Source organism: Triturus cristatus, chromosome 9, assembly GCF_964204655.1.
Source record: "Triturus cristatus chromosome 9, aTriCri1.1, whole genome shotgun sequence".
NCBI lineage: Eukaryota > Metazoa > Chordata > Amphibia > Caudata > Salamandridae > Triturus > Triturus cristatus.
In genome coordinates, this window is record NC_140592.1 from 930549112 (window position 1) to 930576423 (window position 27312).

Here is a 27312-nt window from a genome sequence, read left to right on the forward strand (position 1 = left end):
AATCCATCCACTGTATCGTTCAAGAAACATGTCAAATGGCTAATCTTGAGCGAACATCAACTGCATTAACCTGGTTACCTTCCCTAGCCTCCTCTCTCTCCGGATTTGATACTTCTTTTATACCGTTTGTTTGAATTTTATGCTGGTCTGTTCACTTGCTATCCCGTTATATGACCTTCTGAAACTGTACTGGCCACTCCAGTATGCCGTCTCCCCTGCCCCTTGACTTTGATTGTTTCCCCCTTTTCCCCCCTTTGTTTGACTGTGATTTTTTAACTACCTTCGCCACTCTGGTACCCCGAAGGGTCATGTTCGCGCTTTATAAACCGTTTCGAATTAATTAATAAATATTTGTTATTCCATGACCATGTACGTTCCTCCCAAAAAAAAATATATATATATTAAGTATATATACAAACTTTTTGGGGGAGAAATTGGAGTTAATTACTGCTCCAATCAGCCTTCTACAGAGCATTTGCCATGAAAGGGACTTCTTAACTGCGTAAATTGAATGGGAGCGGGAAAAAATAAAAAGTGAGAGGAGTCCCCTTTCCCTACTCTCTCTACTTCCTTCATGTTTCTGCTGCAAGGCCGCTCTGGTACAGTTCATGCTAGCCACAGGCGGGTCATACTAGGACTTCACATCACTTCTTTCTTGGCCGTTAGTTCATATTGCAATTTACATTAGATTTGTGGACACATTAAGAAAATGAAATCATACAAGTGTGTGAGAGGCGTAATTTATTTTTGCTGTCCCAGGCGTTTTTTGGCATTAGTACACAGTATTACTCTACTCCAGATTGTATAGCTTGATTTAGAATAGACACGCTTAATTTCAAAGGCACAAAAGCAACCAATCTTCTGTCTCGGTCACTGGGAAGAAGGTGGATCCCAGATAACCAATTCTGTCTGCATTGGAAAGGAGCATACCCATATGGTACATTAATCTTTGTTGAACTGAACCGAGGTTAGTAAAACACCATACGTAGTGCATGTATCAAAGGAATACAGTTTGGGATATCCATGGATTGATTTGGGATTAGCAAAATAATTGAGAATCACTACTTATTAGACGCATTTTAGTTCAATCATGGATCGTATTGATTAGTTAAATAGAATTTTTTTGTGATGAAAAGTGGAGGCAAAGTCTTAAGATCTGATGGAAATGTGCTATACAAATATTCGAACAGTTGCTTCTTTCAATACCTCCTTCAAAACCAACATTTGAGAATGTGTACAGAGAGCTTTCACAACGAGCCCCTACCAGTGGTGTGCAATCATACACAGCCACATACCAGCAGAAATTAAACAGTGTTATCCTAGCAAATACGTTAATGAGACGATTATGGTCAAGTATTAAAACTGAACAATGAGGTCTCTGGGGAGCCTCCTCCTCATAATTAAGCAATCATTCAAACCAGAATGATCATGAGGCAAGGGGTAATATGAAAAGAAAAAGTTAAATTAAAGCTAATACAAGGGCAGGTGCACGGGAGAGAGAACAGTCAAATAAAAATGTTACGCTACAGGTTTCAGCTTTCCACCATGATCAGTGATGTGGTTGGTAGCTGCACTAGGTTAGAATATCTTCTCTTTCTGAAAACTTGCACTCAGAGCTAGAACCACAGAGAAAAAAAAAATATATAAATTAACGTAGAAATTCTTCTGACTATCAATTTAAATTCAAGTAAAATCCCCTTTCGAGTATTTTTCTACAAGAGGAGAGTGGATGCTGTCCATGAACAATCAAGTCTTAACGCTCAGAGTGAGTTTAGCATCTTAATCCATCTTCTCGACTTTTATGCCAGTACATTAGGGAAATGTAATTCCTCGTTATAAATATAAATCTTCCAAAAAGGAACACTAACACCTATGGACAAAAAATACATGTTATAATCACGTTTTAACATTATTCCAGTTACCAAAAGAAAAAAGGTGCGCTTGCATGATCCAAAGATACAGGAATCTTGACAATGATTGGTTACAAGGTCATGTCCATAGCCCTGGATAGAAATTATTTCTTGCTGTTCATTTTCAAAAAGACAACACTGATTTTGCTTCAGAAGGCAAGGCTAACGGTGATCTCTATGCACAAAGGACAGACATAAAGCAACAAGCTGTGTCCTTAAAACCCATGATCTCTTTAAAAAATATGTTCACTATAAGAAATAGAATAGTATAGTTCATCCATGCTCTTCATGTGCCATTTCATACAATAATTGGAATGTTCTCCTACAGTCTTCACGTGTCAATCAATTGTAATCTGCTGATCTGGTTTGAAGCCTTGGCAAATGTCTGATGGCGATTGCACAGAATGGCCAAGCAAATGGGAAAAATGCAATAGCCTACAGTTTTGGGGTCAGCTCTTGTGCATGAGTAAAGAAACAAAAACATCTGAAAATAAGGAATTAGAAAAATAGTTGCCCACAACCAAAATGGCAGAGACAGTAGTCCGACTTTCAAGGAATGAGTCCATGTGGATTCTTCACTAAGTTCTTTGGGGTGCTCCTGAATGTGTTCAAGGGCCAGTCTGCTGTAGGTCTCATTGATCTCAAAGACATAATAAAACGCTGCTGCACTAGTCAGGAGATAGAGCCCCACACCAATCCATCCCATCCTCTGACGGAAGTTCATCATTCTCCATGCTCTGCACCTGTAACATGAATAGAGAGTGATGTAATATATATACATAAATATGACATATTAAATATAGAAACAATATATTTGGTTGTTTTCTTCGCCCTTACCATCTATACTCCACCATCACTCGAATTTCACCTCCTCCCACCCCCCCCCCCCCAATGCATGTTGGATGCACTTTTATTTAAGTCCTTGATAACAAGGTGCCACTAAAGGACCAACAAGCAACTATGAAATCATAACTATGATGTGAGCTGTGAACATTACTAACCTACCACAGGTCAGAAATCAAGGGGCATGTTCATAAATAATCTGAAAGTAAAACTAATCCTTAATTTAAAGTAGGGAAGTGATAGTGTTTGCCATTAGGGATGTCACAGTTACATGCAACAGAGGGTCAGCTATCACTGTGCACATGATAACATTACCAGGGGACAAAATGAAACTGTAATATCCAAGCAGGAAAACCCGATCGCAATCCAGAAGATATGGCCTCCGACAGGCCATTATCCCTACTATCAACAGAATACAAAATATTAAGCAAGATCCTGGCGCAAAGGCTGCTTCCCCTGCTACCCAATTTAATTCACACAGACCAACACTGCTTTATTCCCTGCCGAAGCACCTATCCGCCACATATACCAAGTGATGGAGGCGTCTAGAGGTAGATACCCGTTAGCTGGTTGCCTCTCCCTTGATCTACAGCAGGCATTTGACATCTTGGGATGGAAACACATGTTCGCAGTTTTAACCAGATATAGCATCCCCAAGACCTGTTTTCAATGGCCCAAGCTCCTATACACCGACCCCACAGCACGGGATCTCATATAGCCAATGTTTATTCTATATTCCGCGGGACCCAGCAGGGATGCCCTCTGCTCCCGCTTTTTTTTTGTACTGGCAATGGAACCACTTGCACAAAGCATCAGACAGATGACAGGTGATTGGTGCATACCTCAAGGGCATCAGCGTCACACCATCTCTTTGTACACAGAAGATACAATATTAGATATATGCGACCTTACCATGGACCGGTCACCACTGGCCACCCATCTCCAACTATTTGCAAAACTCTCAGACCGCCGTATTAACTGCAATAAATTCCATGCTTTCTCCTTCCAAAAATGTGTACTGGGCATGCGATTGCACTGGGCGAGAGCCATAGTCCAGTGGCCCAAGACACTTTACATTACCTTGGCATACACATTTATAGAACATGCACAGATGTAATAGATGGCAACATGACTAGGTGTTGTTTCTCTGACCGGCTGATCTTACGTCCGGAGGCTGTCCCCAGTTTACAGGATCCTCTTAACATTGCGTCACGCGGATCTGATCTGTCCGTCATTTTTGACATACCGATGCCCTAATTAACATCGGTAGAAGCTTGTTGGCAGCACTTTATTTTTAGACTTGTCCATATTCAGGTTCAACTGCTGGGTCCCATTCCGGTAGGACCCACTGATCGGGGCCCATGAGCCATGTTTCCTCATTTGGTATTTCGAGCATTATTAGATATCTTAGAGGTCGAGTGGCACTTGCTACATACTTAGTAGTGATGTGGATGTTTTATCATCAATGTGCCTTTGATTCAACACTCCCAAGAACTTCGCTTTCAACCATTGGTTGTGAGCATCCTGTGCAGTCAGGTAATCAGTGTGCCTACATTTTGAGCAGATGGCTTTATGGCACTGAATATTTTCCTACAGACAGTGCCCTGATGAAGGATCTGCTCATCTAAAAAACATAACGTGCGTTTGTAAAGCGCACGTATCACCCAAGCTAGGGTCTCAAGGCACTGAATAACAGATGTTTATTGTTACCCAACTCAATGGTACTCATTTTATCGACCTCAGGTGGATGAAAGGCCGAGTGGACCCGCCGGGATATGAACCTGTGACCATGAGGTCGAACACAGGCCCCTACAGTGGATGCATTAGTCCACTAAGCCACCAGACCCGGCTACTGTCTACTCCAGAAACACGCGTCAGCGCATTTCTGTTCATTAAAGTACTCCTTATGTACAGTACTGATCACAATATATGTATCTATATAATGAACAATTGTGCTTACTTTTTTGTCTTGCATGTTAATTGTTCACTTGTTTTGCTTAGTCTCAGGATCTATGTTGGTTTTGTTATTTGCACTGTGAAAATGTGTTTTGTATGTACTAGTTCAATTGTAGTATTGTTATGGGTGCTCTCCGAGAAAATACATAGAATCATTTTATTGTATGAATTCTCTTGTTTTTATGTATATAAAAAATATTGATGAACATATATAAAAAATTAAAAATCATTAAATATATATTTTTATATATTAGATAAAATAAGCTTTAAAAACCACTGGTCTGGTGTATGACTGTTTGTATATCATGAACATATTGCAATGTATTATATGAAATTGTTTGGAGAAGTTTGTTTATCCTTGCCTTCCCTCCGTGCACAGACTCGATTGTGGATCACCTCACCCCTCTCAATAGCAGGGAGACTAGCGCTCTCCAAGATGGTATGCTGCAGTGCCCATTACAATTTTCGTTGACCTATCAGTAGTGGTGCTGGCAGTTTACTTCCGACAGCTCAATTCTCTTCTTATAGACCTCATATGGTGCATGGATAGGAGACAAGTGAGCTTATCCAAGAAGCAAATCCCACAGGAAGAGGGTGGAATAAGCCCCTCAGACTTCTGGGCCCTCTGCTATGCAGGTCAGTTACAATAGTTGTCATACTGGTTAGCTGGCTTTCACTTGACTGAAATAGACTCGCCCACAATGGCTACGAGAGGTGGTCCTGCGCACACTATCGTTACCAGGTGCGCCCATTCGCCCTATGCCCCATTACGCTAAAAACAACCTGCTCACTTACTGGAAAAAGAATTTAAATAGGCAGCCTCCCCCTCGCACTGCACAACTAAAATACTCCTAAAGGGGATACCGACGCACATGTGCCCGCTCACATCTACAGGACTAGGACCAGGGAAGACTGCAGGGGAACTTATACAGGGAGACTGATTTGCTAACAGGGCACTTAGGTAACACCAAGAATTCACCCAAGCGTACAAATTACCAACTTTTCACTTCTTACTACACGCAAGCATTTCCCGCTAGGTCCACAAACACTATGCACCAGTGGGGACAGAACCAGAGACACTCCTAAAAGCAGGCAATATATGAGGTGGGAACAGGTAGGCATCTGGTCAAATGGCTGTACAAAGGCCTTCGGTTCCATCTACACTTTTCACTAACCCCTCTTAAGAACTGATGGGAAGAAGACCTAGATTGTGTTCAACACCACAAAGAATGGCAGCTTGTATTCGAGTATCCAAGCAAAATCTCCTGTAACTCACGGTTTCAATTTATACAATTCTCCCTACTTCATATGGCCTACCTCATCTCTCAGATAACACACCAATATTCTCTGTGGTACCCACCAAGCTGCCCCAGGTGTCACAATGACCCAGCAGACCTCATGTATATGCTCTGGGCTTGCCCCTAATCGAGTACTCATTGGGCTGAGATCCACACTGCTCTATCAAATCTGGCAGAAGCCTCTCACTGCAACACAGCAGCGCACTGCCTGCTGGGCTGGTGTCCATGTACTAAGGGGTCCAAAGCCCTCTGGTGCTTTATAGACTTGGCCCTTATACTAGCCAAAACACAGATCACTAGACGTTGGAAGTCCTCCAGGGTCCTGGAAATGTGTAGTTGGCGCAAGGAGGTTGGACACTGGAGTACTGCAGAGGGCCTTGCACTACGGAAAGAGGAGTGCTGCAGACTCCATAAAAGGCCTATAGCTTCAACATGGGATGCCTTTGTAGAGTCATTCATTCCCAGACCGCAGATGACTAAAGACCTATTGATGCAATATATAGCCCTACCCAGTTGTAAACTATGAGAGTCCCTCCCAGTCATTCCTAAAACAAACTTCAGCGATCATAGCCGATTTCCCCCTCCATAGCCGATTTCCCCCTCCAATGAGATACACATGCTGATGGCCATTACCAAAGGTTTCACTCCATGCTCAAAGCATAGCAAATCTGCCAACCTTGGTATGTTTGTTTCCCTATATTAAAAACATTCAAAATAAAACCTGCTGGTGGTTTGGAGACGTGGGGGCGCGCTGCTGACTCCCGTTGTATGCCCTACCTGGTGTGTCCTCTGTGCTCTGGTCCGCTGCTCATCTGTCCTCCGCCGCCGCCAACACCAACGCGGCCGCAGAGTGGGGACTACAATTCCCAGCTGCCTGTGCGGCCGGAACCCGCCGACAGCGTTTCCCGCGCCAGGAGGCGCTTAAAAATCAGGCACTCCCCCCGCGACGCGGGACGCGCGCGGGCGACGCCGGGCTAAGCCCGGGCAAAGGGCGGGCCCTCTGAGGCCCTCAGAGGTCACCAGTGGTCGGGCGGGCCACCCACCTAAGCTGAACTATCGGGGATCACCAGGTGAGAGAAACGGAAATGTCTATCAGTGGGAAGTGCTCTGCAAATCAAACTGGCAAATCGGCAATGATACATCCCATCATACCTTCATCATTAGAAAGCATGCTGGATAATGCCTTTAATATGGTTGCCAATGAAATCGCGAGCACAGAGAGACGGATGTCATTGGGGCTCCTACGTACACACTCCGAGCCCGGGGACTCTAGTACAGAATACACCTCACCCCTATCCCCAACTGTTATAGTTACTAAGCCCAACACGTTTCATCCACCATCTATTACCCCTGAGGAGGAAGGTGACACCATTATCCTTGATTCTCAGCTTGATGTCACTGAATACGTCCCTATCCCCCAGGCACCTTCGAAAACTAAACCCACTGGAGGGACAAGGAAAAAAGGCCCCCCAAAACAGTCAACTAACAAAAAGAAACCAGCCACATGCAATAAGGATCAACCCACACCACAGAGTATGTGGACCAGAGGGAAACAAAAAACAATAGAGGGTAGTAATGCCATGACTGAACAAGTGCACTTGGCTGAAGGACCCTTGAACACTACCCCCCTCAGAAATGGTATAAACTGTACATGTACACAGACTGATCCCGTTAGTGAAAGTTCCACACTCAACAAGTCAAATGCTAATTTTATGGAAACTATTGTGGACACCATTTTTAAACAGTTAGAATCTCAAATGATCAAACAGTTTAATAATATTTTTAAAAGATTAGATCGTATTGAAACCATGATAAAAAATGAAGATGTAAAAAGGAAGGGGGTTATTAGCCTTGACTTAATAAGGGGTGAGCGCTTTATAAAAGACCTAGAAGCTGCAAATAGGGGCACTTTGATTGAAAGACAAAATGCTTCTAACAAAACGACCATCCCTAGTACTGTACCCAAAGGCGTTAATAAAGTTACAGAATCAACACGCCACATTAGTCAGGTCAGTAATACGTTAAATGATGCTCCCACTTTGTCATCCATAGGGAGGAAGGCACCTACTACCATTGGACCAGATAAGGACCACACAATTACTACTAGGCCAATAACGCATTCAGGGCCTGTCCTTCATCTGCCCCCCGACGCCTGCCCCTATGTAATAATCTTGGCAGGCGTACCGCAGTTAAGGGAGGGGCAGAGCGAGTCATGGATGCAATTAAACAACAAGTGCACAGACTGGCTATCCAAACACAAAGGGGTAGGCCCTAACATCATGAGAGAAATTTTGACCACTAGACGGGTGAGTTGGGTTGGGCCATCACCTAAGAATATAGAAGGGGATTGCATTGTCATCAATTTTAGAAATCCCTCTACAGTCAAATTTATCCTTGGTAGTATTAACATGCGTTTCCCCCATCCTAGTGACATAACTTCTCTGCCATTGGGCTATTTCTATATACCGCATCATAGATTACCCAGCCTTACTTTATCACCTCTTCCCTTACATAATAGGTACAGTGCATTGTCTGACCTGGGTACTCTGGACTGACCATCAACCATCTTTCCAGACCCATTGAGTAGAAACCAATCTAATATACTTGATCCAGCAGGGGATCTATCTTTGGATCCAACCATAGTGACTGCTAATGTTGCCAAGGTGGCTAAGGGTAAGAGCTAAGTTTCCCCCTTGGTAACACCTATTAACAACTTGACAATCCTGAGCTGGAATATAGCAGGTTTAAATGCCAAAGTAACAAACGGGGATTGGGTGGACTGGGTCTCCAAAATTGACATCTTGATGTTTCAAGAAACCTGGTGCACTACTCCTTTATTTTTTGATGGATACAGTTGTTTCAACCAAACCGCACCAATTCCTGCGTTGGGTAGACCAAGTGGGGGACTATCCATATGGGTTAAAATAGGTGCAGATATTAAAATTGAACCATTGGAAACACATTACAGGAACTTCCAGGCATTGCTTCACATTAGTAGTGTTAGAATATGTTTAATACATTTTTATAATAATGATTTTAAAACACATCCCAATATGAATTTTATTAGGTTGTTTAATTTTATTGATGATATTTTAGAAGGACAAAAGTGCGGTAAACTTGATGGGATATGTGTAGGAGGAGATTTCAACGCACATATTCACCGTCAAACCCCTCCCTGTAAAAGAGGCAAAGAATTATCCAATCATCTGGCCACAAGGGACTTAATTAATGTTATGGAAAAGGTAAACATTATGGAAAGCTACTGTCCCGTGGCCACTTATGTCGGGCATGGGAGTGCATCTACAATTGACTATGTATTCATGACCTCCGCACTTGTGGATCTTTTATTAGAGGCTAAAGTAGCTAGGTCTGTACACAGTGACCATTACCCGATTCTATCCACTCTGAAACTTCCTCACAAGAGGGTGAATCGGATAGAAATAGGGGCAAAAAACCTAGTCGCATCAACGGACAAACTCAGGGTGGTCTGGAAGGGGATTGATAACAAGGGGGTGCTAGCTCGAGTCATCAAATCCGAATACAGATTAGTACTCACCTGTCTATCTTCCGAGTGTCCTGATCATGCGATTATTGAAGCATTCACGGAGCTGTGTAAGACCATAAAAAAGGAGATATCTAAGCCAGTTCTAATTAATTCTGATATTAACCCTAGATGGTTTGATAACTCCTGCTCTAGAGCAAATAGAGATTGGAGAGCTGCTCTATAAGCTGATCCACCCAATCAAGCACTGGTGAGGTCCCTGAGGATTAGTTATAAACGCACCTTAAGAAGACGATCTGAAGAGCTACTAAAAACTCATTGGGAATCACTTGTACGTACTGCAGCAACAAAGGATGTTGCTGGGTTTTGGAGCGAGGTTAAAAACCTGAAATCATTTGGCTCCAATATCACTCCCATAAATTGCAGTATATCAGGGGATGTATGGGTGAAGCACTTCACAAACATCTATATGGCATCGACTCCTCCCACTGAAAACCGCCAACCTTTTAAGTTTCCGAATATTTTAATAACAGAAGTGGAGGATGCAATTTTTCAAAGCACAGGAAATAAGGCGCCAGGGCCTGATGGAGTATCCATTGACTTAATAAAATCAGAGCCCGACCTATGGTCCCCATTACTGTGTAATGTTTTTAACAATTTGTCCATTACCTCATTGCCCGATACCTGGTCAAACAGCACCATCGTTCCTATTTTTAAAAAAGGCGATAGACTCGACCCTGGCTGCTATCGCCCAATATCACTAATTGATAATACACTGAAGATTTTGGGCAGGGTTATTTTTAATAAGATCAGTATTTGGGCCGAGGAAAACAAAATCTTACACCCTTGCCATTTAGGCTTTAGAAATAACGTAGGGACGGTTGAGCAGTGCTTGAACCTAAACCTAGTTTTAGATAAATATATCATAGCAAAAAAATCCCCACTTTACCTAGGTTTTATGGACTTAAGCTCTGCTTTTGACTTTGTCAACCGATCTCGTCTATGGACAGCTTTGCTGAGCTATGGTTTAGATGAACCTCTGGTCCAATTTCTGGCTCATCTACACAGAGATCTAAAAGCTCGTGTTCGCATTAACAACGATGGTGAGGTTTCGGATGAGATTTTAATTGGCAGGGGTGTAAGACAGGGTTGCGTCCTGGCTCCCCTACTTTTTATTTTATATATAAATGAATTAAGCTCATCACTAGACAAACTAACTACTGATGTCCCGCTCGTCAATGGCAATTCTCTACCCGTACTTCTTTACGCCGACGATGCGGTACTCATAGGCCGTACACCTAATGCACTCCGCACTTTAATCTCAGGCTTTGTTTCCTTTATGGCCGACCTCGACTTATGTACAAATTTTAAAAAATCTTATATAATGTCTTGTGGGCCAAGGAAACATAAAATTCGCCATATAATGTCAGGGAATAATATTCTAGACAGCACATGCACTTTCCCTTATTTGGGCTTGCTGTTCTCCGATTTTGGATCCTGGCAACCACATGTTGCCAGAGGGAGGAACAAACTGGGTAAAGCCATTAACTCCTTTATTACTTTACGCCAACCAAGGCACGCCGAGGTCACCTCATCACTTCTACAAATTTATAAAACCCAGTGCGTCCCTACAGGAACTTATGGTGCCGAGGTGTGGGGATACTCGAGCTGCACCAATATTCAGATAGAAGAAAATAAATTCTGTAGGAAGGTACTGGGGGGGTCATTTCGGCTCCGTCATACGTATGCCACAGAGAACTGAACCTCCCCTACATAGAGGATTTTATAAAATCAAGACCCGCTTTGTTTTGGTTAAAAATCTGGCATAACCAAGCTGCTTCATTGACCCGCGACATAATCTCAGATTGCTTAAAATGTGAGCGGGCAAACTATATTCCTTGGCTTAAAGCGGTACAGACGAGCTTAGAAAGTGTAGAAATGGGGCATCTTTTCTCAGCACCTGAAACAATAAATTCATCGCATAAGCTCATAGTGAAAAGGGCCTTATTTGATCTGTATCGAACGAATAGAGAAAACATCGAATTTAGAAAGCCAGCCATCCTTGGGTACTTACATATACAAGAACTTTGTACTAGGCCACCTAACAAGCCCCAAGGTTATTTGTGTAAGGAACTGGGCAGATGGAACAGGAGCTTGTTGTTTAGATTTAGGGATGGGAGCGTGGTAAACTTACTCTGTTTCCCCTTAGGTTACTCCTATAATTTAAGAAATTTACCCTGTCCATGTAACCAGGGTGGAAAGCAAAGTTTGATGCATTTTACATTGTTTTGCGGCTTTTACAAAAAATATACTAAACACTTTCTCATTCCCTATTTTAAAGTCAAAGCCCTGACAGATTTCAACGAGGCCTTTAGAATTTTGCGGACACTAAGCAATGAAGATGTAATTTACAGAGTTAGTCACTTTCTCCAAACTGCTGTCCGCTCCCGTGCCTCAATGAACACGACTTGAAGTATGTCTATCACCTTACATACTTGCACAACGGTTGTTTACATATTATAATGAATTTGGCCTGATAGTCTGTTTATCATCTGTATGTTGCATTTTTGTTCATTAGGTGTACGACAATATGTGCTGAAAATAAGACCTATTTTTTATTGTTCATTGGGATGATCTTTTTATATATTTTAACGATGTATTTTATTGAGCTTTTGATGTGAACAAAATGGATTTGGCCTGTTAGTTTTTAGAAGTATCTTTTGCATATTTGCACATTGACTTTGCACTTTTGTATAAGAATGTATGAAACAACTTGTATGTACTTTTATGGATGTTTTAAATATATCCGAATAAAGATCATTTGATTGATTGAAAACCTGCTGGCAGCAAAATATGAACTAGAATAACACAATGCCTAAACTAACAAGTAGACCCTTTATAACCGTTTGTTAGAGATTGTGTAACTTTAGGCTGGAGATGCAACTCAGTTTTTTGGGTTGAGCATACCAGATAGCTCAATTAGTCTGGTTGCATTAGACCTATTATGGGCTTACCAAGAACTGAAAGGGACTTATAGCCTGCCCACTGCTCATCAGTCGTTAGCTTTATTGTCACTCATTTGCTTGCTCCTTATTCAATGGCTTTCAGTCTTGCAGCTTGTCAGTCTTGTATTTGTCCCTCCCCTGGAGCACAGCCTCTTTATGACCTCTCTCAAGAGCTGACTTTTAGACCACTCAGTGCCAACTTTTAGGGAACCGTTCTTTTACCTAAAGCACACCATGCGAGTGCTTGTGTTTTCCAGCTGTCTCCCTCAAGTGCTTCTCTTCACCCTTACTCTGTATTGCGGTCTCTTGCCTGTGTGCTCCTCTGCCACCTCCCTAGCTCCCCTATATTTCAGTTTCACACCTCTGATTTCCTTCGAAAACCTGCGCTCGTGATACTCTGTCTCGCCACGTGCTTCTTTGCTCTCATGCCCCACTGGCCACTCTTTGTTGCGCTCTCTCTCTACTGGGTACTTCTTTTTCCGTTTGCCCCTGTAGTGGATCTGTGACATTTGCGTGAATGCCTGCATACCTGCCATGTTGCTTGAACTACTGCCAGCCGTGTTGCAGTGTCATCTGTGGGCTTTCATGCTACATTTTGGTATTTCCTATCTATCTCAGAGTGAAAAAGTGCTGCATCATGGTCATGTGCACACCTACCAAAAGATAAGTGCAACACGTTTTTAAAAAAAACATTTCCTCGGCCAGGCTGCACAGCATCGATGCTGTGCTGCATTGGCAAACTCAATAGGTGCCAAAGACGGATCCTATTAGCTTTGCCAATGCTAATTTCTTTTTGCTTAAGTACACCATGAGAGTGCATGCGTTATTCACATTTTCCACCCCCTTGTTTTTTGGCCATGTCGAAGAGCATCTTGCTGATGCTGTAGAGCATCGCCAAAAAGGCATTGGAGAATCAAAAGGTGAGAACTATTTACTTTGCCAATGCTGTTTCTTTGTGTTTTGTTTCTTCCACTGCTTTTGGCATGGTGCATCTTGACCATGCAACGTCGAAAGAAGTGTCTAGAGACTTTGTGTCTTTGAATATAAACACACTTCTGGTTCGTCTTTAAAAACTGTTTTCTGGAAGGAAGATGCCCACACGATGGTGTAGTCTGGTCCAACGGACAGTTAAAACATTGATGTAAACCTGTGCATTCAAAGATATCACGTGCTCTGTGCTAGCTAGCTTGTACTTAAATAAATAAACCGTTTTTTTTTCGATTATTTCTTGTCCCTAGACAGTCACAAGATACGGAAGAGGACGTCATTTCAACATTCTGCGGTGCACGTAACATGACTCACCTCTTTGGCTTAGGACAAAGAGAGAGACGGCCGGGTACATTTTGCTAGTAAGCTGACGCTTAGTCAGGTCTCTGTTAATAAGGCCGTTCTTGTTTCTACCCCCGCTGCACCCTATTGCGCATTCGATACTGTTTTGGGGAGAAACTTCCATAGGATACTAGCTTGCTTCCTTTGGGCAAGTGTCTTCATACTCAATCTCCCTTACTGTGGCTATGATTATTTTTTATGCTTCGCTTTTGTTGTTTCCATGCAAGCAAGTTTGTATTTTATGAGTGTATGGTTACCGTCTCTAAATTCTTTGAAGAAAGCTAAAAGTGCACTACAGGAACTACAAGTAACTCAATTTTTTAAAAACAGCGAGCCTCATCCCAAAATAAATTTAAAAAAAAAAAAACATTTAAAAAACACTTGCTGGAGGTCAAGGACTCCTAAATTGAACAGTTGTACAGAGCAGACTTCAATCAATCATGCTTTATTGGGTACACTTTTTTTTTTTTTAAACTGGTCCACCTTTTATGGAGGCTGAGAAACATGCATCAGTTTTTCTGTAAAGAACATTTGACTTTCCAAAAGGTACCAAAATGCAGATCAACTTCTTTCATGAGTAAAAAATAAAATTTTGAAATCCTAAATCTGCATACTCCAGCATCTAAATAGGAGCTTATCGCCGGGAAAGGGAATGCCGAGCCTCTGCTCAAAAGGCTATGTCTAAACTGTCAGTCAATTTTCAGCTTCAGCACCAGTGGGTACTCTTAGTCATTACCTGAAGTCATCTGCACTTAACGAGACGCCTTATGTGCATGTTTTGAAATGGTGCAATAAATAATAATCTGGAGGCGTCGTGTATGTCTAAGATTCAAATATATAGTACGTTGTAGAAATTTCATTTGAAATAAATAGCGATTAACTACCATAAATCGTTGAGCCAGAAATAAGGCCCTCCTCTATCTATATATACCCCACTTAAAAATCCTCCTCCCTTCAAGCACGACTAAAAAGTTACCCAAAACACGCAGACTTTAGGTGGCATATTGGGAGAAAATATGCACAACAGAAAAGGTGCACAGGAAGTTTGGAGTCTTCACACACTGAATTAATGAAGTTCTACTTAAATAAGCACATAACATCTTATAGCTTCTAGTAAAATATAATCAATGCTGAATTGGAATAAGCAAAAGAAATGAGTAACACGAGATTCGCTCTTAACAATTCAGGGGAGCAAGATCAGTCTGGAAATAAGCAAGAAACCAAATTCTATTGAAACCTAAACTCAGGCTTAAGGTGACAAACATAAGTTGTACACAACAGTGTTCTATGCCTTACTGGAATAATGAGCATTTTTCATTTTCTTGCTCTACAAGAATAGCTTACTAATACAATGCTTCAAGGCTCAAGACTTTGCCCCAGTAAACCCATCCGAGATCACAAACGTAGGTGTTGCTGCTGTACTGTTGCGTTCCAATTGGAATGCTAAGTCTCAGATGGGAGTCTTTCAGGACTCTGAGGGTGCCTAAAAAGCATTGGCCCTGGGAAAATGGACCACGGAAACGTCATTTAGATGGACCGTACGATAAATATTAGAAACCAAAAACTAGTTTAAAACACAGCATAAAATACAAGAATAGAAATTCTGTTAGTTGCTCTGCTCAGCACAGGTTTAACAGGCTTCAATTGACCACACGACCATTACACCTCCAAAGTGAACACTCAAGATTCTCAACTATACATAAACTGTGCATTATCACCTACAAGCACTAACGCTCGATGTGCTATATCATCTACAGTGAAGGCCTGGGATAACCAGCCCAATAAACACGAACGCCTGAAATTCGGTTTAAAACCCCCCTCAAAGTCTAGCCTAACGAATGAACAAATGAATCAGGATTAATAAAGCGCAGCTAATCACCCAAAAGGGTATCCAGGGCCTTGCAGGTCCCAGAGGCTTATACGAATAGCCAGGTCTTCAGGGCCATTCGAAATTCCAGGTAGACTATTCAGAAGCAGTGAAACGGTAATCATTCCTGACCAACAACAGGCTGGTGCCAAAATGTACTCAAATAATTCAAGTTGTACATATTCTAGTTTTTAAAAAAAGTAAATGTAACTAACTGGTGACTTATTCAACCCATCAGAAATTAACTACTGTATGCCACCCTCCCAGTCAGTCGGTGATGAACTGGGGGGGGGGGGGGGGGTATTCTTTTTACCTCCAAAATTGGAAAATGCTACTTTGACAGAGGACAAGACCCAATTAGAATGTAACTCAAACCATCTCTCTGCAACCTTGCAGTAAACAGACTTTGTCCACCTTTAACCAACAGCTATTCTCTCGAACATTCAAGTTATGAACTTGAATACAGCGAGAATACCTCTCCAGAAATATAAATGTTCAGGTTTCAGCTATTTTCTATTGACACGGATATCTATTTTGCTGTTTATTTGGAAACTGAAATCCATCTGAAGCAAAGATTACAGTGGCCATCAAATTTGCTTGTCAGAATATTTTTAAGGACCCATGGGCTGAAGGAGATTTACTAAGTTCTATTACAACATAGTGAGTGAATTGGTAGTTTCATGCATAAAGCCCTCCCATAAATGTTTTAACTTGGTACTTGCGTTCAGCCACTATTAACCAGGGTATGGAACACATCTGCAACATTGAAGGATGGGTGGAGGCATGTTTGCCAATTCCCTATGGAATTAAATCCCTGAATTCGTCCTTTCCGAGAAAATGCTCAAGCCCTGTTTTTTTCTCTCAAAAGCAAGCAGGCCCACCCCTTTAGACCTGCTCAGTTATCTTAGATTAACACTAAGAAACCACTTATGGTGCCAGTCACTACTCCACAAGCAAATCCATCTAGGTTGCCACACTAAGACCTAGGTTTACGTGGTCATCATGACTGCAAGGGTTAACAGTAGTTCCCAGTCTTACAGAAAGACAAACCAGTTTAGATGTGGGTTTCTACCATTGAGAATCCACACCTCAGCATGGACCAATGTCCCTTCCCCTGTAAAATGTTGTCCTAATTGCCTTAACATTGATGAAACCGAGGTCCATTTAATGCTTTTCTGTCCTTTGTATAGCTTTGTGCGGAAGAAATGGCTTTTAGCAGTATGTAAACTTGTGGGTCTAAGACACTATTGGGAGGCCTTAAGACTTTTTAAGAGAGATACCAGTGATCAATTAGCCTTCGCGGTATCGGCATTGCGCGTGGAAACTAAGAAAGAAGGTTATAGATAAAACCTAACCACTATAGCTATTTTGCAGAGTAAAAACCAATTAGGCCGTCTAGTGCCCGCATTCTCCTTTTATACCCAGGATATTGTCAGACGCTTATTTTTATGATATGTTTTTAGATTGACATATGCATGTCTTTTATATTTATAATATTGACATCTTATCTTTTTAGAATGTGTGTTTTATAAGAGGTTATACCTTGTCTCCTTACATTATCGATATGGCCAAGATTAACTGCATTTATAACAATGATTTGCTAGCTGCTACTTTTCCTCCTTACGCTGGTTTTATCTGAATTTCCTCATGTGTAATAATGGTTTATGTATGATTATCTCTGAAACTCTATTTATGCAGACTTTTTATGGCTAGGTGCCGAAATAAAAGATATCTATCTAGTGACAAACTAGGATGATGTGTCAATGTACTGGCTTATAGAGGCACATTACATATTTAGTGTTCTGCTTTGACTGATACATGATGTGTGGCGTACCTTCACTACCAGGTATTAAGCCTGTATATATATAAAAAAAAAAAGTTTACACAGTTTGTTTTATAGGAAATAAAGAAATTCAAAAAGGGGGGGGGGGGATAACTGATTTTTCATGCCTGGTGTTTGTTTTTAATTGTATTATTTGCTGTGGAGCTCATATTACTTTACTCTGTAAAAAGGTTCTCTTTGGGTAAACTAGCCCCAGGCCAAATCCTTCAGATGGATCTGGGCTCGCAGGCTGGGTACAACATGCATCCAATTCATTCAGGATATACAGATGCAGAAGACACATGCAGTTCCATTTAAATAGGCCATGCAGGTTCATGTATCCAGAAAACTACATCTCATTCTGCAGGTCTGTGAGGCTCTATCTTCTTTCCAGGACAAAGGGTTAGTTCCTCAGCCCTTAAGAGTACCCTCAAGCTCAATTCTTAACAATGACAGAGGTTTTAGACCAAGTAGCTGCACTCAAACAAATGAGGTGAACCAAATCTAAACCGTGGTTCAATGTGGATCTTAATAACGAAAAGCGTCAACTCAGACAAATGGAAAGAGCTTGGAGACTAAACCCTTCGACCTAGCGCAACTTAGATCTGCTCGGCTGGCATACAAAAAACAATTGTTTTGCGAAAAGGTGTCTTTCTTCCGCAGCCAACTAGATCTGGCGAAATACAGACAAGAGAACTCTTCAACATTGTCAAAAGCCAAACAAACTGCACTCCCTCTCACAAAATCACAGCCACCAAAGAACGATATGAAGAAATTGCCACCTTCTTCACTAATAAAGTCTCAAAAATTGATCAATCCTTCATCCTAACCTCAAATCCGCCTTCCCTCTTAACCTGCCCCCCCTTCAATCACCCTTGACCAATCAGAAAGCCTCCAGCTAAAAAACAATGCGCTAATGTCGGAAAACGAGGTCTTCAGTATAATGTCTAACCTAAAACCTTCTTCCCACACTATGGACCCCCTCCCATCCGCAATTATAAAAGAAGAACTCAACCACACCATTTCCCCTTTCTGGACAAAAATCATCAACGCCTCTCATCTCAGGCTGTGTCCCAGACACTCTTCAACTGGGATAAATCACACCCATTCTCAAGAAACCAGGGGTCGACCCTAATGATCTTAACCTCAGACCTATCTCCAACCTCTCGTTCCTTGCTAAAACATTGGAGAAATGAGTTTTCCACCAACTCAACAAACACATTGATGAGTTCAACCTCCTCAACAACCTTTCAATCAGGATTCAGGAAAGGCTGTAGCACTGAAACATCTATGCTCAACATCTCTGACGATATTCACAAGGCTTTAGATGAAGGCGATACCTGCCTACTCATCCTTATTGACCTATCTGCGGCATTCAACACAGTAAATCATCCAGCTCTTCTGGAGACCTTGAGGAAGCGCTCCGGCATTAATGGCACAGTACTAAAATGGTTCACCTCCTTCCTTCAGCACCGCTCACAACAAATTAAAATCAACTCCTGTCTCTCGAAGCCAACAAAAGTCACACTTGGGGTCCCGCAAGGCTCGATCCTCTCCTCGTTCCTCTTCAATCTCTTCATGGGGCCCCTCACAATCATCTTGAAAAAAGCAGGAGTGAATTACCACCTTTACGCCGATGACACCCAAATCGATTACAAAATCAAATCACCCAGCGACATCCGACACCTCAATGTAACTCTAACCGAGAGCCAAACTTGGTTCAACGCTAACCACTTGAAGCTCAACCCAGATAAAACGGAACTAATCCTTTTCTCCCCAAAAAGTAACCACCATCCTATCGAAGAGTGGCTCAAGAATCTGGTTGCCCTAAACTGCCCCCTCATCCTATCCGACTCAGTTAAGTCTCTAAGCACTACCCTTAACAAGAACTTATCAATGGAGGCCCACATCAAAAACTCTGCAAAAAATGCGCTTTTCTCACTAAAACATCTCAAGAAATTGAAACCTTTTCTTCCCCCCGTGATGACCTCAAGACAGTAGTTCAATCCCTAGTTCTCTCTAAAATCGACTACGGGAACGCCATCCTAACAGGGACTCCAAAAGCTCACCTAGCCCCAACTAAGGGCAGTGCTGAACATGGTCGCTCGACTCATATCTGGAGTAAAAAGATTTGAACACATCACTCCAGCTCTCAACTCCCTCAACTGGCTTCCCATGGAAGGGAGGTGTATTTACAAGTTGGCCTGCATCACACACAAAACCCTTCACTCTCCGTCCCCCAACTACCTAAACAACAAACTGGTAAGAGCAGGAAAAAACAGAACTCTGAGAAGCTCACTCCTTCTTATCCCTCCAAAACTGAAACAGAAAACCTCTCGGTACCAATCCTTTTCTGGCAACGCTCCCAGGATGTGGAACGCTCTACCTAGAGTCCTCCGATGCAACTCCTCCTCCTCCTGTTTCACAAGGGACCTGAAACTCCATCTCCTCAACAAATACTTCGCTGACCGACGTCAGCCAAACTTAGCGGCTTATTATCAAGCACCGCGTTAAAATTATCGCCGCTTTAGTGGCAGAAAACTGCAGCTAAAGCGGCGATTATGGGCTTGATAATATGCCGCAGAGAATTCCCATAGAAGCCCATGTTCACACAAGATCATGGGCTTCTATTGGAATTCTCAAAGGCATATTATCAAGCCCATTATCGCCACTTTAGCTGCAGTTTTCTTCCGCTAAAGCGGCGATAATTTTAACGCTGTTTCTTGATAATATGCCCATTAGACTTCAATATCCAAGTTGACTCCTCTCTCTCTTGACATTCAAGGATAGTTGGTGACCAGACTGTTAGCCACCTTCGTTTGTTTTCTCTCCCTCCCTTGCACTGTTTACCTATTTTTCATCTCTGTTTTGATTCCGTACCGCCCTCCTACTATGCAATGCAACTTTCTTCTATTGTTACTGTGTGTATGTAAAGAGCTCCGATACCCATGGGTCAAGCTAGCGCTATATAAAACTTTTAAAATAAAAATAATTCATAATTCTATGCAAGAGGAAAAACGAGTGGGCTGCGAGAGAAGAGAAAGCAAACGGACTCCGAGAGGGAATCTTCAAGTACGCTTGGTGCTACCTCCTTCACTTTTGTCTGGCCGGCGTTGGGAATAGGCTGCCATAATGTTCGTGCTGAAAAACAAAGCTTGAAAGAAGTACTAAAAATCAGGAAAAATGAACTAAGTGTCCTTACCCGGTGGGCCCACCTCCTATCTAAGAAACTTAAATTAGGAGGCCCACACTATACCTAGCTTACCAAAACCATTCGGTAGTCATGTGACCATACTCAATTACTGTTAAGTCATACACTTGCTTTATATTACATTTAGGTGCAGCATCAAAGCCACTTTAATGAGTCAGCCTCTGGAACTAAGAGAAAGCAAAACGTCCTGCTCTTGATGCCCCTGTAGTGAGCCTATAACACGTATCCCTCACAAAGCGAAAGGAAATGAGACCCTCCAATGAAATATTAAGGTGGCGTGATAGGAGCTGCATTTCCTTGATCGCCAACTGCCAGCACAATCATTTTTGGTCAGGCATTACTCAAGCAGCTGCTAGGAAAATTACTCCCATCTACAAGCATATTCATCCAGGATAATGCCAACCATATGGCTAAGCATGGGTAGAGCAGAATACAGCCAAACAACATCGTCACTCACAACCGGTTCTGGAACAAAGTCAAAGGGGGGGGGGGGGTCATAGCAATCCATGCCCAAATGAAACCTCACGCCGTGGCAATGACAGGAAAACAAACCAGACTGTTTGCCGCACTGCCCAAGTTGCGACAGATAAACAAGGATGTTTGTTTTTGAGTTTTCCCAATTTCTGATCCTAACTAAAAATGGAAATCTACGGTCCATCACACTAATGTCAATGTATTATTACACTTATAAGTTTTTGCACAGCACACGATATAAACTGATTATTTTTTTTTTAAACATTTAAGCCATTTATTAACCTTGCAATAGAAATGAAAGCGTCAGAAACTAACACAATTCAAACTTGTGCCTTGCAAGTGACACGCACCATCTTGGAACATAAATCACGGGTTTTTACTTGTGACTTGCAGATTACAGAAGCATTTCCGCACATAAAGCATTGACCGTCGAAGTCATTTTACCACGATTACACCCAGAAAGCTGCTGAAAAAATACAGAACGTTTTGCTCGGAGTACCTTAAGCTTCCCCTCCTATCCAGGCTGGTCAACTTAAAATGCAGGCTTCCTGTCCATTTTCTAATATCAGCAGTTCGAGGTTTCAGGACAACGAACGCGTGATTGTCACTCCAATCCCTCATCCTTACACACGCCTATGGGAGCAGATTTGTCATTAAGTACTTACATTTTCGCATTTTGGCCATAAAAGCAAACCCACGGAATTCGGAGAAGATTCAGGAAATGGAGTCCTTCCCTACCTAATAAACCCCGCCTACCAAGAGATACATAAAATAAATTACGTTACCTCTTCTCTGCTTTCACCTCTTAACCGACTTCACTAGACTAAACGAGAGTGAGGAACGACTGCTGGAAGAGAAGGCATGATAATTGGCAATCTAAAGACCGGTTGTAGGAGGTACTCCGGCGACTAAACTATTCCTTCAAACCTGAGATTGGTTACAAACTCTGCCCCGCCCAAGAAAACACGGTCACCCAATGGAGAAGAAACAAATCTGCTGATATGCAGGAAGTAATTACCCAGCTGAACGGAAGTGCTCCTTAAATTGTTCCGGAAGTTGTGGTCCAGCAGCACATTTGCGTTATAGGCGCGATAAACTTCTGTACGATGCCGTGTCGGCCTGAGTGGGAGTAAACACAAATGGCGCAAATGAAGCACGATTGGCATCCGCCGCAGTCGCCGTGGCAATGCCCTTTCTTTCGGTCATTTACAGTCGAGGTGGGCGTCTGTTCCTGGAGCTCCGATGGGACTGACTTCCAGCCCACAAGACAGAATAGAGGTGTCGAGTGTGTTGGTCGCCTCCGTCTGTGCCATTACCTCTTGTTACTCTTCACTAACCGTATGGAGTCGAAAAGGCTGAATTAGGTGCAGGATAGAGTGACTAGATTTGGAAAACCAACAAGCTGTCCAAAAACTTTAATGAAGTGTGAGCATCGGAAATGCTGAACTGCCAAAGGATGGCAAGCTGTTATTTCGCCACCTCATTCGCTTGCACCATCGACTTGACTTACTTTTCTGACACCATCCAAAGCTAATTTGTAGTTTAATAGATTAATATATTAATTTGTTTATGCCTTCCACTGTACAGCCTCTCGAAAACCCCCACCCCAGATACACGTGTGTGTATGTATATATGTGTGTATGTATATATATATATGTATATATATATATATATATATATATATACACATTACCTACTGGCGGTCACCAGTAGGTAGATTTAGTTAGGACCTATTTTCCATAGGAAATCCGCAACATTCTATTTGGAATAACTTTGGCGCTGATTGACGAATCTTCGCGAAATTTTCAAAACTTTTGGCCAGCTCCGGTCTGCTCCTATCCTGAAAGTTTCATGGTGATTCGTCTAGCGGGGGCAGAAAAAAAGGGGGGTCCCCAAACGCGTTTTCCCCATGCAATTTCCCATAGGACCTGTTGACGCAGCTACAGCCCAAACTGCTGAACGGAATTGCACCAAATTTGGCAAAGAGGTAGTCCTTAGTTCAGACTTGTGCCTTTTGCTTACATGGTGTAAATCCGTTCAGTAGTTCCAGAGAAAATGACAGTTAAAAGTACATATATATCTATGGCCATGGAGGGTCCGCGTACCCTAAGCGCACCCTGCCGTGCACGAGCTGTATTTTAATTGGCTCTCAACACTCTGAATCAGGAAGTGTTGGCAACCATCTTGTGCCTCAGTAGAACCGAGGCACAAGAAACCCCCCCCAAAAATGTCGCAAAACGCGACAAATGGGCAGGGTAGAAACACCCTGACCCTCTAGGCCTGCTCAGGGGGTCCAACAAGGACCCCCAAGGCGAAATAAAAAAAAAAAAACAGGAGGATGCGCGCATCCTGCCAACAAAAAAAATTAGGCGCTCCCGCGCTGGTTTGTTATCTAGCCCCCGGGCGGGCCAAATCCCGGGGGCTATGAAATTAATGTAAAGGGGGGCCTGGAGGGGCCCGGGGACTGCCACCCCTGGGGCTTATTCAAATTGGGTGGGGGGCTCTCAGGCCCCCCCAGCCCTGGGGACCGTCACCCCCGGGGCTATTTCAAATTAGGTGTGGGGGGGCTCTCGGGCGCCCCCAGCCCCGGGGACCACCACCCCCGGGGCTTTTTACAAATGTTGGAGGGGGGCTGCGAGGCCCCCCCTCCTGTAGCCTTGTACAGGCCCTGGGGACTGCCACCCCCCAGGGCTGGCTCCTGCAGTGTCCCGGGGTGCCCACCCCCGGGACACTGCTGTTTTCAATGTCAGGGCGGGAGCCAAACTGCTTTGCTTCATAGAAGCGAGAGCAGGGAAACCTGCTCTCGCTTCAATGAAGCAAAGCAGATTGCTTTTCTATATGGGGAGCAGCATGTTAGCTGCTCCCCATGTGGAAAAGCAATGCCGGCTCCCGCAGGAGGCGGAGAGCTGGCTGGACCGTGGGGGGATTGGGGACCCCCCCCCCACGGTCCCCAACGGTGAGGGCCAGCCCTGGGGGATGGGGTCCCCGGGGCTACCAGTGGCCCGGGAGGGTGGCCACATGGCCCCCCTCCCCCATTAACGTAATTTTTATTTTTAAATGGCCGGGCCCGGGGGATCGGCGGGTCTTGGGCTAAAAATTCCACGGACTCGATAATTCTCGCCCCGGTGCCTCCTCGACTCACGGGTTCACACTCTGCGACTCTGGGCAATAGCTTGCTTAATCTCCACAACGGCCCCTCGCGGCGGGATGCCTGACTTTCACCTTGTGGATACCCTGCTATCTCACAGGGGAATACCAGGATGGGTTCCCTAAGCAAGCGCCGGGAAACCCACAGCGGGTAGCTGTGCGCTATATAAGCTCAACTACATTTACATTTACATGGGGTCCCCGGGGCCTTGAAGTGGCCTGAGGAGGGGGCTACGCAGCCCCCCTCCATAAAAATAGGTACAAAAATTGGCCATGCCCTGGGGGATGGGGTCCCCGCGGCCCGGAATTGACCACGGGAGGGGGGCCACGCGGCCCCCTTCCTGTAAAAAAAAAGGATTTCAGTAACATTTGGGGTCAGGCCCTGTAGGATGGGGTCCCCAGGGCCCAAAAAAAGGAAGGGGGGGGGGCCCCCTTTAAATTTTTTTTTTTATAAAAACAAAAGGCACGCAATCGTCCCTAGGCCCTGCCATTCACAAACACACTTTGCAAACGTGCCCTGTGGCACGGTTTAAATTGGGGAATTGATTCCCCTTCAATACTGGGGATCCCTGGGGGGCAACTAGCCCACCAGGTACCTCCAGTAAGCACCACAGGGCTGCGTTGCAGAGAGGTGCTCCAGGCCACGCCCCTTTTTACACTTCTCTGCAACGCAGCCTTGTGGCGCTTACTGTAGGTACCTGGTGGACTAGTTGGACCCCAGGGACCCTCAGGATTCAAAGGGACTTAATCCCCCAACTTAAAACGTGCCACAGTGCGCGTTTGCACAGTGGTGAAGGTAGGGGGCGGGGCCTGAGGTGATATGTGTGCAAACACCCCCTGTGGCACGTTTTAAGTTGGGGAATTAATTCCTCTTCAATTCTGAGGTCCCCTGGGGGCCGACTAGCCCACCAGGTACCTCCACTAAGCGCCACGGAGCTGTGTTGCAGAGTGTTGTAAAAAGGGGCGTGGCCTCTGAACACCTCTCTGCAATGCAGCTCCCTGGCGCATACTGGAGATACCTGGTGGACTAGTTGGTCCCCAGGGGACCTCAGGATTGAAGAGGAATTATTTCCCCCCAACTTAAAACGCGCCACAGGGCGTGTTTGCACACATGTCACCTCAGGCCCCGCCCCCTTCCTTCACCATTGTGCAAATATTCCTCTAAAATCAGCCGAACTACGAATTCCGATTTACTCACCTGTTATCACGGGAGACCTCAGTGCTGCATCTTTGAGCCCAGTTCTGATCCTGAAAAGTAATTCTAACCGTACTTACCAGTAACTTGAATTTCCTTCCATAGGCTAACATTGACTGGTTTCACTTGGAAATTCTTCTAAGTGTGGAGTTTTGGAACTTTGAAATTTTCCTCTAAAATCAGCCGAACTATGAATTCCGATTTACTCACCTGTTATCAGGAGAGAACTCAGTGCTGCATCTTTTAGCCCAGCACTGACCCTGAAAAGTAATTCTAAGCATACTTACCAGTAACTTGTATTTCCTTCCATAGGAATCCATTGTGTGGTTTTCAGCAGAAAAGTTTTTGTGTCGATTTTTGAAATGTAGAAATATTCCTCTAAAATCAGCCGAACTACGACTTCCGATTTACTCACCTGTTGTCAGGAGGGAACCCAGTGCTGCATCTTTTAGCCCAGCACTGACCCTGAAAAGTAATTCTAAGCTTACTTACCAGTAACATGTATCTCCTTCCATAGGAATCCATTGTATGGTTTTCAGCAGAAAAGTTTCTGTCTATTTTCACAAACTAAAAATATTCCTAAAAAATCGTCTGTATGACTTAAACACATTGTTTCAACTGTTTACAGGAGATGCACCAGTGCTGGATCCAGGATCCACCACTGAGTAAGAATAACTAACGATAACACTACTTACCTGCTAAGTGAATTTTCTGCCATAGGATAACATTGGTGATTCTATGTGAAAAAATTTCAAAGTGTCAACTTTTAAAATACAATAATATTCCTTAAAAATCACTACTGTAACCAAAACTCTGTTACTCAACTGTTTACAGGAGATGTCCAAGGACTGAATCTCGGATCCAGTCCTGTGGTTAGAAAAGTAATCCATAAAATAACTAATTTCATTTGACTAGAAATTCACATTGAGCTCAATGTTGCATTGTGTTTGAAATTGTGTTGCCCATTGCAACAACTGTAACTACTGTACTTAAAATTCTATTGCCTATTTGCAAAGTATTTAAACTAAAGTAATTAATTCTGAGAAAGTATATTTTGTATTGTAATGTATAATGTACTTAAATAAATAAAATATCTAAACATAAATAGTTTAAAAAATGTAGTAAATCAGTATAAAAAAATCAGTATAACAATTAATACATTACAAATTGTCATTTACAAAACCTTTGAAATTCACTGAAAAAAACATAGGTTTCAGGCCTGATATAGTCAGGAATTAGCATTTAAAAAACCTTTGAAATTCACTGAAAAAACTATAGGTTTCAGGCTTGATATAGTTAGGAATTAGCATTTAAAAAACCTTTGAAATTCACTGAAAAAAACATAGGCTTCAGGCCTGATATAGTTAGGAATTAGCATTTAAAAAACCTTGGAAATTCACTGAAAAAACCATAGGTGTTAGGGGTGTTATAGTTAGCTGGACATTTCACACGTACAAAACCATTGAAATTCCTCTGATATAGTTAGTTGTACTAACTACATCTCGCGCGCCCGCAATCCACTGCTGATGATGTCACATATTACATCATTCATGACATGGTCAGTGACATCACAGATGACATCATCATACACTAGTATAACCTTTCATCACTCACTGTAAAATACAGACTGCCATATTTGAATCCATTGACACACCAATACAAGTTTCTAAACACCCACTCAATGATTCCTAGATCTATACACACATCTAATCACTTACCTATAGATTCACTCATACATGCTGTCAAAGATCAA

The 27312-nt window shown here is 43.0% G+C and overlaps 1 protein-coding gene across 2 annotated transcripts; it reads right to left on the reverse strand.

The window, feature by feature from the left end:
• Positions 1-724: 724 nt before the first annotated feature.
• LYSET (lysosomal enzyme trafficking factor) lies at positions 725-22186 on the reverse strand. 2 transcript variants are annotated; one of them, XM_085626488.1, is made up of 2 exons: positions 22003-22186; positions 725-2653 (listed from the first exon to the last, which is right to left on the reverse strand). In XM_085626488.1, exon 2 carries the CDS (start codon positions 2635-2637, stop codon positions 2242-2244), a length of 396 nt encoding a protein of 131 aa, XP_085482614.1. In that variant the 5' UTR covers positions 2638-2653; positions 22003-22186; the 3' UTR covers positions 725-2241. The 2 variants fall into 2 exon arrangements, with proteins under 2 accessions (XP_085482614.1, XP_085482613.1); XM_085626487.1 differs by lacking the exon at positions 22003-22186 and adding an exon at positions 21883-21998.
• Positions 22187-27312: the final 5126 nt, after the last annotated feature.